This window comes from Peromyscus californicus, unplaced genomic scaffold (genome assembly GCF_007827085.1).
Source record: "Peromyscus californicus insignis strain IS unplaced genomic scaffold, ASM782708v3 Scaffold_3__1_contigs__length_106647218, whole genome shotgun sequence".
Taxonomy (NCBI): domain Eukaryota; kingdom Metazoa; phylum Chordata; class Mammalia; order Rodentia; family Cricetidae; genus Peromyscus; species Peromyscus californicus.
The window spans coordinates 62,490,220-62,501,250 of record NW_026294551.1 but is presented as its reverse complement, the minus strand read 5'-3'; the positions used below and the strand labels follow the sequence as shown (position 1 = coordinate 62,501,250).

Here is an 11,031-nt window from a genome sequence, read left to right as displayed (position 1 = left end):
GGTTCAGCACAGAGGCCATTGTCCAGATGAGAAAAGTCTTGGGAGGTGGGTGGGACAGGAAGAAAGTGGGGGCGGGCGCAGCTTTGTTCTTGGTGTTCCCTGTCGGGATGGGAGGGGGCGGGGGAAAAGCCGGTATCCAGCTCTAGTTCAGCCCATATGCCACCTCCTGCAGCCCTCCGCCCCTTTTCTTTGCCTCACGTCCCTCTCAAGGATCTTCTGAGCCTGTGCTAACCGAACCCTTTGTGTTGAGTCATGAAGAATGTGTAAGAGTTCCCCAAGGGATGAGAGAATTCTTTCTTTTTCTTTTCTTTCTTTCTTTCTTTCTTTCTTTTTTCTTTTTTTTTTTTTTTTGAGACATAGTTTTACTATGTAGCTCTGGCTGGCCTGTAAGTCAGAGAGATCCGCCTGCCTCTGCCTGCCTCCCAAGCGTGGGAAAAAAAGGTGTGCAGCACTACACCCGGTTCCTGGAGAGGAATTCTTTACTAATCCACAGTTGAGACAAAAAGCATGGCGTGGGAGACACACCGTGGAGAATAGACAAAGTAGTGATCCGTGAAAACCGGCCACACAGATTTGGTAATCTCTGGACAAAGGCAAAGACAGTGGATGTGGGGCCCAGAGAGGATAGGGAATTGTCCTCGGCATTATGAGAATGTTCATGTAGCTCAGTCGTGAGTGGAAAACAGCCTTCTCCAAACCACAGCCCAGCTTCCCACGCTGGAGACCCACCTCCGGACTACAAGTCCCAGCAGGCCCCGCAGAGCTGCGCATGCGTCATTGGGGCCCCCTGGCGAGCCCGGCGAGCCCGGGGGCCCGGTCCTGGCCCATTGTCTGGCGAGCAAGGGGCGGCGCGGTACGGCGGGCACGCTCACGTCGTGGGTCGGGCGGGCGTCCGTGGCGTCCCGCGCCTCCGTGCAGGCCCCGCCCCGCGCCTCAGGACCGGCGGGGCCGGGCGCATCCCGCGGCGGTGGCGGCGGCGGGCACAAGATGATGAAGTTTCGGTTCCGGCGGCAGGGTGCCGACCCGCAGCGCGAGAAGCTCAAGCAGGAGCTCTTCGCTTTCCACAAGGTGCGGCGGCGGGGGCGGCGGCGGCCCGGGCGGGCCACGTCGGGCCGCCTCTGCCCTGTGAGCGCCGCGATGCTCGGGCGTGCCTGGCCGGGGTCTCGAGCTGTGCCCCGCGCCGCGCCGTGTTCTTTCTGGCTCCTCTTGTTTCTCTGCCCCTGGGTCTCTGAAGCCCTGGTGTCTCTCCCGGGTGTCCCTTGGGCTCAGTGGGGTCCCCCACCTATCTGCCTTTTACTCTTGGCCTCTTTTCTTTTATCTTTTGGTGTGTGGCCCGGCTCGGCCGAGGGGCACCCAGGGCCAGGTTTTGTTTTTCTTTAACTCCTGGGCGGGCGAGAGTAGGAGAAGTGGGGGGTGGGGCTGGGAAATCCCAGTGCGGAGCCTCCACCCCTCTCCCCACGCTCGACCCTGCCTTGGGGTCCTCAGTCTAGCGGCTGTGCTGGTCTATGTGCCCAGTTGCATTTCAAACCGTGGTTCCTCAGTTTCCCCCGCCATGAAATGAGGCCAGTTTCCTCTTTGTGAATTCTGGATCTCTCTGCAACCGGGCCGGCCTGACCTTACTAAAGTTGGAAAGACGTGAGGCAGAAAGGGGCCCCGGGAAAGGCCGCAGTCCCCACCTCCCCGGCACTGACCAGTATAGAGCCCTGCAAGATTAACTCTGATCTGGAGTGATGGGGCTCGGCTTGGATGTTACTTTTATCGCAGAGCTCGTGCGTACCCCTGCCATTGAGGATTTGATTTCTCATTTCCTTTACACACATGAAAAAATTGAGGTTCAGTAAGGAGTGGGCCGCTCATCTTTCTTGCCTTGCTGTGTGATCACAATGGAGTAGGAGCCTGGAGTTTGGAAGTAGCTACTACCGTCCTGAGCAGAGCTTAGGGACCTTGGACTTCCCTTACATAGGTTTCAGGGGAGTTCCTGCCATGGCTCAGTTTTTCCTGTTGAGGTCCCAGGCAGCAATGATGGGGCTGCCAGGATTCACAGACACAGTGACTGAAAGCCTGCCAAAGACCCGAGAGGAGAGGTTCCCGCAGCTGTGAGCCTCTGCCTTTCCTGGTGTGACCATGAGGGTGAGCCCCCGAAGGAAGAAGAAGGATGGGTCTTAGCTAGTGAATGGAGGTGTGTAGGGGACCTGCACAGATGGGGTGAGGCTCTGAATCAGCTTGGCTCACCCTGGCTGGCGCTACCGAGGCCGGAGTTGAGGGTGAGGCACAATTTGAGTGGGCAGCAGTGATGGGGGATAGGTCATCTTGGGCAAAGGGTTCGATTGCCACAGGGGCTGCTAGGAGATCCCTAGGAAATAGGCCCCAGATTCTTGAGTTTGGGGTTGTGGTCCAAGGGGGAAGACGGACTTTTATCTGGGTGTTGGGTTCAAATCCAGCTCAGACCACAAGTTGCCTGTAGGATGTGCATCTCATGCTAGTTTAATTTGGATTCCTGCCTCTTTGGTGCTATGGACACAGTGGAATCCAAAAGGGGTAACTCTTCATTGAGGGGGGTGTTTAGTCATTGGCAAGAGGATGAGAACAAAAAGCCAAAACAGAAAAGTAAAATACATATTAGTTCACGGGGTTGGCTAATGCTGTGGATAAAACGTGGTGTGATGAGGGTGTGGGAAAGTGGACTGGGATGATGATGTAGGCAGGACCAGCTAGGGAGGCCTTTTGGAGCTGGCCATTTGGGAGTGCCAGGTAAAGCACAGTGTGGCGGGGGAGGGGCAGAAGGAGTGTAGAGGGCGGCAAAGCCCTAGCAAGTGCTGCCTAGCAAAAGAGCAAAGAGCTTTGGGGTAGGAGGAGGCTGAACTGAGATGCCCAGAGAGGGGCCACATGGTGAGGACTTGGCTTTCTTTGGCTGTGGATCAGCAGGGAGCTCCTGGTGGAGGAGGTCGTGATGGCTGGCTGGTTTTCATAGGTGGCTTAGTAAGCACTGGTCCAGGCAAGCAGTGAGTAGGCCTGGAGCGGGGTGTGAGCAGGATGACTTCTTTGTGTCTTAGAGGTAAGACACTAGGGCTCCGGAACTGATCGGCTGTGAGGTGCAAAGGACAGACACTAGATAAGGGATCTAGACTCTCTTCCCTAAGATGATCCTGATGGTGCCCACTCAGGACCGTGGGCACTTGCCATACTGCCATGCTCTAGTGTCTCTGGACACTAGCCTGTGAGCCTGAGGCCAGCTAAAGGAGGTCAGATCCAGACAGGGCATGGCAGTGCTTGTAGGGAAGGGAATTCCCTGACCAACAGGGCTGGTTCATGGCCCTGCTCTCTTGGATGGACTCCACCATCACTGCCAAGTGGAAGCAGGGTGGATGGAGTACCGTGATCAGCCCAAGACTGCGCAGTTAGGCCCTGCCACACAGCTGTGCAGGTGGCTGTCCCATGTGGATGACCTCTTTTATTTACGTATTTATTTTTGCGATGGCATCTCACTGTGTGGCCCATGCTATCTTCTAGCTCAGGATCTTCCTGGCTCAGCCTTCCAAATGCTGAGATTATAGCTGTGTGCTCCCAGGCCATATTTGACATCTCTTGAGGGTATTCATGTCCCAGCCACACTTGGGCATGAGAGGAAGCTGCTTGATTGGTGGGCCAGTGGGAGGAAGCATACCAAAGGAAGGAATAGGTAGTGAAGCTTAGTGTTTAGGGAAGGGTACTGGACCTGGCCTCACAAAGATCAGAGAAGCAGGTAGGGAGCGTCAGCATCAACACCCAACAGTGCTCGGGACCCCAGACGCTATCCCCACTTCTGATGGCCCTGGGATTCTTGTTCTCTGGCTCTCTCCATGTCGGGAGGTGGACAGTCCCTTCAGGGCCAAGTGGAAGCAGAAGTCCCAGGGTGTTTTGCCCATGTAGCCCTCTCCTCCCTCACAGACCGTGGAGCATGGCTTCCCCAACCAGCCCAGCGCCTTGGCCTTCGACCCTGAGCTTCGCATCATGGCCATCGGCACCAGGTCTGGGGCTGTCAAGATGTATCCTTTGCCACTGTGGTGCTCGGGGATTGTGAGGACCTCTCATGTGCCACCCACTTCATGCTGGGATCCTGGCATGGCAGGTGGTTCCTGGAGACAACCTGAAGAGGTTGGCTGTGCCTGTGGTGACTCCTTTCAGAAATGATAGTCTTTCTGTTTGGAGATGGGTGATTGGAGGGGTCACTAGTGTCCACTGGTGTCCCTTGCTGTCTTAGGTGACTCTACCATCATCTTGGCAGCTGTGACTGGGGTAGTTAGGGGTGGCCTGTGGGCCTGATGAGAAGTGAGCATGTGCACACATACACAGATACACACAAATATGGAGATGCATGTGCTCAACCCAGGGGGTGAAGGCAGTGCCAGGCTCGGCGTGGTGAGTGCAACACTGCCCCCATCTGGACCCTGCTGCCAATCAATGGACTGAGTAAGCTGTACAAAGCAGGCATTTTCCTGCAGTCCGGGTGGGGGTGGGGCAACAGGCTGCTGAATGTCTCCTTACCCACCCTGGAAATACCACCCTAACCTGCCTTCAGGAAAACTGAGGTGCAGAGTCTGACTTAAAGAGTTGCTTGGTGAAGGTGCCTACCCTCCCTCTCCTTACCCAGAGCTTAGGGGCACTAGCCAGGTTGGGGTGGGAATATGGCCCAAGGTTTCTGAGGTTGTGTTAGGGAATGTGGCTGGTTGGGGATGTCCTTCCCTCTATTGGGGGCCATTGGGTGTGTGTTGGGACAGTGACCAGGCCTCCACCCAGCTTGCCGCTCCAAGCCCCTGTGGGTGCTGTGTCCCCACTACACTTGCGTGGCTGCAGCTTTGAACTGTGACCACTGGTGTTGGAGGTGTCCACCTCTGAGTCACCCACAGTCTTCACTGCTAGGTGCTTGGAGCTGTCCTGGTGGGAACTGGTTCCTCGAGCTAGTACCGATGACGGGGCCAAAGCCTAGATCCCCCCTTCTCTTCCTTCTTTCCTTTAAATTCCCACAGCCTTGAGCTCCTGAGGTTGGGAAACTGAGGCTGGAAAGTGCCACACTTGGTCTCCGAAGCCTCCCCTCCCCCTGCAGGGCAGGCCTCATCTCCTGGGAGACCCTGCTTCCCGCCAGCTGCCCCTGCCAGCCGCCCCTGCCCTCTCTTTGTCCTCTTTGCCAGGCTCTGCAGGGAGTCCCAGCTCGATATCCAGGCAACAGCTCCTGGCTTGTCACTAGGACAACGTCACTGACCCATCTCTTAGCCCTCTTGGGCCCCTTCAGGCTTTGTTGGCCACCATCAATCCTGGAGTTGTGGGTCTCGGGGCACTTGTTCAAGCAGGTCACCTGTCTTCTAGTCTGTGTTTATCTGTGAAGTGGGCAGTGGAAGCTATTGGCTGCCTGCTCTGGAGGGAGCTTGGGGTTCTTGCCCACAGCTGGAGTTGGCTTGATCTGGTGCTGCTGTGTTCTGGCTAGGCCTCTTGAACCTCTACTGCAAGACACTTGGTCTGTGCAGATGCGTCAGAGGCGTCATTTGTACCATGCTGGAGCCACGGTGCTGAGCAGGTTTTTATTCTTACTCCATCTGCACCAGCTTTGTGCATTTGAGTCATTAGCCTGCTGGATAGATGAGGGCTAGAATGATCTACAGTAGCACCCTACTTGCGGGGACTGTGTGGAGTCTGTGGTAACTTGAGGGTGCAGGAGCAGAATTATTCAGGAAGGGGTCTCATCAGGAGACCGCTGGACTCGTGGATGCAGAGGTCTGGGGAAAGGCCTGTCTGAACTGTCCTGGATTGGCCTGCGTGTGTTTGTCCTTGACAGTCATCTCAGCTATGGTGCACCTGGAGTGGAGTTTACAGGTCTGCATCGGGATGCAGCCACTGTCACCCAGATGCATTTCCTGCCTGGTCAGGTGAACATCTGCCTTCCTCCACCAGCACCAGGTGGTCCCCATCCCCGTGCCCTCCTCCCCTCCAGGCCAGCCCCAATTTGTTCTCTGTTCCCCCCTCCATCAGGGCCGCCTCCTGACCCTGCTAGATGACAGCAGCCTGCATCTGTGGGAGATCGTCCATCATAATGGCTGTGCCCACCTAGAGGAAGGGCTTAGCTTCCAGCCACCCAGCCGGCCCAGTTTTGACAATGCCAGGTACTGGAGGACCAGGCTGGGGCTAGTCACTGGGCAGGGGTATTGGAGAGGTCCTATGAGCCTGCTCTGCTGAGGCAGGGCAGAGACAGTCAGGTTATGGTTCAGGGTGGGGTGTGTGGAGCCCTGCCTGGGTAGAGCCTTACTTGGCAGCCATGTCCTTTAAAGTTAGGCCTAGAGGTATGACTAGCTGAGTTTGAGGCCAGTAGGCAGGGTCTGTGCTTCCTGCTGTGGGAACCTTTAGTTTGGGGGTCCCAGTGAATAAATATGTTATAACCCAACTCCTTAGACCTGCAGCCTGGCACTGTGCTCTCTAGGGGTTTGGGACAGTTCTGTGCCAAGGTGACATCAGCAGTCTCAGGCTAGCCCTGAATTTTCAGTGGTCCTCCAGCCTCGGTCTCCCAAGTGTGGTATTACAGGTGTGTGCCAGCATGCCTGGCCTTCTTCCTGGCTTCTTGAGTTGGGATGGGAGATAGGCTCCTGGTCCATTGGCACATAGCAGGTTGATCGTTGGAGGGTTCTCCAGGATGAGCTCGGTGAGGTGCTAGGAGAATGCTCTAGGTGTACACAGCAGGTCAGGCTTCCCAGGTAAAGGACCTTGCCCACAGGTTAGTTCCTGGGCCATCCCAGTCACAATAGGCAGGGACTGTTTGGGCGCCTGAAGTCTTGAGATGCTTGGAAGACTGGTGTTGGGTACCCTGACTGGGGTAGTGCTCTGATTCTGCCTGAGAGAGGCAGAGTGGTAAGAGGACCTGTGAGTCCTTTGAGACCCAGGGATCTTATTTTTATCCCTTCCTTTGCTGGCATGCTGGGGAATAATTGAGTGGGCTAATTACACTGCACATTGCCTTCCCAGGGTGCCAGCCTCTGCTGTGAACAGGCCCTGTGAGTGCAGAGGGGCACAAGAGAGGCCACAGCAAGCGCCCAGCCCATTCCGCCTTTCCCAGCGGTAGATGGGCTCGGCCTCACTCTGTCCCTCTTTCCTGCAGTGCCCCAGCCAGCCTTACCCGTGTCACTGTGGTCCTGCTGGTAGCTGGCAACACAGCGGCCCTGGGAACTGAGAGTGGCAACATTTTTTTCCTGGACGTTGCCACTCTGACACTGCTTGAGGGGCAGACTATCAGCCCAGATGAGGTCCTGCGCAGGTGAGCAGCAGGTGAGCAGCAGGCAGGAGGAACCTCCCGGTTCTGGGAAGTTCTCCTGACTCTCTGGGGCACTCTCTGCAGTGTGCCAGATGACTACCGGTGTGGGAAGGCTCTGGGCCCTGTGGAGTCACTCCAGGGACATCTGCAAGACCCCACCAAAATCCTCATAGGCTACAGTCGGGGCTTATTGGTCATCTGGAGCCAGGCCACACAGTGTGTGGACCACATTTTCCTGGGTAACCAGGTAAGCAAGGGAAGCCTGCATGCTCCTCATTCCGGGCCCTTCTACACACCTGTCGGCTCATGCCATCCTGTCCTCATCCGTAGCAGCTGGAGAGCCTGTGTTGGGGGCGTGGTGGCAGCACCGTTATCAGCTCACACAGCGATGGCAGCTATGCCATCTGGTCCACAGACACTGGCAGCCCCCCAGCACTGCAGCCCACTGTAGTGACCACACCCTATGGTGAGCACTGGGGAGGCATGAGCCGAGGGTGGGACTGAAGGGCTCCCTGGCCTTGATGAGGGTACTGCCTAGCCAATCCACAGGAGACGGGGGTATTGCTGGGTCTGGGCCACACCTTGGGGAGAGGCACATGGAAGAGGGATGGGAGGTCTGACGCTCTCCCCACCCCCAGGCCCCTTCCCCTGCAAGGCCATCAACAAGATTCTGTGGCGGAGCTGTGAGTCAGGGTAGGTAGAGGGGGCAGTATGGGAGGGGGCTTGTCTGGCTGGGGACTAGAGGATTAGGCTCTGGGTATATAGGGGTAAAGCCCTTACTGGGTTATCCAGCATGTGCCTGGTTCTCCAGGGGCTCCTGGTTCTCATGGCACCTTTCCATTTGCAGAGACCACTTTATCATCTTCAGTGGTGGCATGCCCCGAGCCAGCTATGGTGACCGCCACTGTGTGAGTGTACTGCGAGCAGAGACACTGGTGACCCTGGACTTCACCTCCCGTGTCATTGACTTCTTCACAGTGCACAGCACACAGCCAGAGGATGGTGCGTATTCCGCCTCCCTCATCCCAGCTGGCCCAGTGTGGCTTCAGGCTGAGCTCACTCGCCCAATCCCACAGAATTCGACAACCCTCAGGCCCTAGCTGTGCTTCTGGAGGAGGAGCTGGTGGTGCTGGACCTGCAGACACCAGGCTGGCCAGCTGTGCCTGCCCCTTACCTGGCCCCACTGCATTCATCCGCTATCACCTGCTCTGCCCATGTTGCCAACGTCCCCAGCAAGCTGTGGGCCCGCATTGTAAGTGCTGGTGAGCGGCAGAGCCCGCAGCCTGCCTCCAGTGCCTTGGTGAGTGGAGGTGTCTTGGGACTCGGGGCTAGGGTGGAGGGCGGGGTCCAGCCCACACGGGGGATGGGAATGTGGTAGGAGGAGGAGGAGGAGACGGAGACCTTCGTCTTAACTTGGAGCTCCCCTCTGCTGTCTCCCTTAGAGCTGGCCCATTACTGGGGGCCGGAACTTGGCCCAGGAACCCTCGCAGCATGGGCTGCTACTGACCGGGTAGGTATGGGGTGTGAGTGCAGACAAGGGCCTGCATCTGTGAGGCCTTATTTGCTTCTTGAATGTCTCAGGTTCCTTGGGTGCTGAAGTGCTTGGTGACTCAGGCCTAGTCCTAGCAAATCCAGGTTGTCCCTGAAAGGAAGCCTCCCTAGATTCTGGCTCATAGCCTTAGTTTGCACTTCCTCTTGGCCTGGGACTGAGTTCCAGCACAGCCCGGGCTCCACCCACCTGGCTTGCCACGGACTGGAAAATCTGGGTTGGCCTATGGTGACTCCTCCAGTCAGGTGCTGGAGAGCCAGGCTAGGTCTGGGCACGGGTGACTCAGGCCTGACTGAGTGCCTGCCCCTCCCTCCTGCCTGGGTTGGGACCCTCAGGCCTCTCAAGGCACTGCCCCTTTGGTGATGAGAGCCTGCTGTGGCCTCAGGGGTGAGGGAGAGTGAAGCCCCGGCCACTCTCTAGCTCCTCCTCAGCCGTCTAGGCGGCTCACTGTCTGGGGACCCCCTGGGGCTCTGCATCTGTGTCCCAAGGTTGTACTCTGGTTTGTCTGCTCCCCTCTCTCCCAGCTTCCCCCGCTTTTGACACCCAGCCTTCCTCCTTCGTCACCTGGAAGCCCCCTCGGGCTCATGCTCTTCTGGGTTTGTGGCACCTTTTGTGATCTCAGGGAACCCAGTGCTCCCCTCTGTCTTCTCCTGGTTATCCAGGTGGTCATTCCTGTACCCTCCAACCTATTCAGAGGGCTCAGGGCCTGTGGTGAGTGGCCTGCCGTGCAGTGGGCACTAAGTACCTGTGTATACCGTGGAGCAGGTGCTTGCTGCTGTGTGCAGTACCTTCCAGTTAGTGCTCGGCCTAGGCAGTAAATGCCTGTAGTGGCCGCTGGAAGAATAATTGAGGGGGTGTGGACCTCCCAGCGGGGGCTCTGACACCAACCCTCTCTACAGCCATGAGGATGGCACTGTGCGCTTCTGGGACGCCTCTGGTGTGGCACTCAGGCCACTCTACAAACTGAGCACAGCTGGCCTCTTCCAGACGGACTGTGAACACGCTGACAGCCTGGCCCAGGCTGTGGAGGACGACTGGCCGCCCTTCCGCAAGGTGCCTCTCCTCCCTCTCCCCCCAGGCTTGGCCTTTGAACCTGATATGGTTCTGCCTGGTGTCATCATTCCGTCTTGTCCCCTCAGGTGGGCTGTTTTGACCCCTACAGTGACGACCCCCGCCTGGGAATACAGAAGGTTGCACTTTGCAAGTACACAGCCCAGATGGTGGTGGCTGGCACCGCAGGCCAGGTGGGGTTGGTGTCCCCAGGTGTGACTTTGGGGAGGCTTTCTGCAGGAGGTGGCCCTGCAGGGTGTGGTGGTGAAGTAGAGAAGCCAGTGTGGGCTGTAGGTCAGAGTGAGAATGGAGCACCAGGTAAGGTTGGCCGGGGCGAGGACAAATGGAACTGGGGGGGGACTGCTGTGGCTTGAGTAAGGCTAGGGGAGCCACAGAGGCCAGAGGCTGGGAGCAGGAGTCTGCGTGTGAGATGTGCTCAGCAACAGCAGAGCCTAAGGGGCTTAGTCACAGATTCCCTTTAGTGCCTGACTGTGTGCGGAGGGCTTAGTGTTTGCTCAGGGCTCAGTGGGAGACAGACGCAGGAAAGAGTCAAGGGCTCCAGGAGGGCAGGGCCAGTAGATTAGGTCACCACGGTTTCTTGGCGCTCAGTGAAAGCTTTTGCATATAGTAGGTATTCAGAGGGTACTTGCTGGGTAGGTAAAGGGTACTTGCTCTGGCAGTGTCTGGAGAGGGTCCAGAATGCCCCTCTTCATCTGACTCCTCTGCCTGTTGTGGCCCAGGTGCTTGTGCTGGAGCTCAGTGACGAGCCAGCAGAGCAGGCTGTCAGTGTGGCCAGTGTGGATCTCCTTCAGGATCGTGAGGGCTTCACATGGAAAGGCCATGAGCGGCTGAGCCCACACACGGGGCTGTTGCCTTGGCCTGCGGGATTCCAGCCCCGAATGCTGGTGCAGTGCCTGCCACCAGCGGCTGTCACCGCTGTCACGCTTCATGCCGAGTGGAGCCTTGTGGCCTTTGGTACCAGTCATGGCTTTGGTCTTTTTGACTACCAGCGCAAGAGCCCTGTGCTGGCCAGGTATGTGGTATGAGGTGAGCAGTTAGGGAGCCAAGGCCCCGATAAGATGGTCTGGGGTTCAGTTCCTCTCAGAGGTTGGTGTGGCATAGGCAGGCTGGTTGGGAAAGCTCTTATAATCTCCTTTCA

At 57.3% G+C, this 11,031-nt stretch overlaps 1 protein-coding gene across 4 annotated transcripts in view; it reads left to right on the top strand.

The window, feature by feature from the left end:
• Positions 1–889: 889 nt before the first annotated feature.
• Llgl1 (LLGL scribble cell polarity complex component 1) overlaps positions 890–11,031 on the top strand; it is a 15,080-nt gene continuing 4,938 nt past the window's right edge. The window contains exons 1-14 of one of the 4 annotated variants that reach the window (XM_052757294.1): positions 890–1,068; positions 3,928–4,025; positions 5,819–5,900; positions 6,004–6,134; positions 7,121–7,276; positions 7,358–7,520; positions 7,607–7,739; positions 7,912–7,966; positions 8,121–8,275; positions 8,350–8,573; positions 8,716–8,783; positions 9,722–9,875; positions 9,962–10,066; positions 10,613–10,905. In XM_052757294.1, the coding sequence (XP_052613254.1) occupies positions 988–1,068; positions 3,928–4,025; positions 5,819–5,900; positions 6,004–6,134; positions 7,121–7,276; positions 7,358–7,520; positions 7,607–7,739; positions 7,912–7,966; positions 8,121–8,275; positions 8,350–8,573; positions 8,716–8,783; positions 9,722–9,875; positions 9,962–10,066; positions 10,613–10,905 (1,898 nt within the window). In that variant the 5' untranslated portion in view covers positions 890–987. Of the gene's footprint in view, positions 1,069–3,927; positions 4,026–5,818; positions 5,901–6,003; positions 6,135–7,120; positions 7,277–7,357; positions 7,521–7,603; positions 7,740–7,911; positions 7,967–8,120; positions 8,276–8,349; positions 8,574–8,715; positions 8,784–9,721; positions 9,876–9,961; positions 10,067–10,612; positions 10,906–11,031 lie in introns of all 4 variants that reach the window. The other 3 variants (XM_052757295.1, XM_052757292.1, XM_052757293.1) reach the window with 3 other exon arrangements.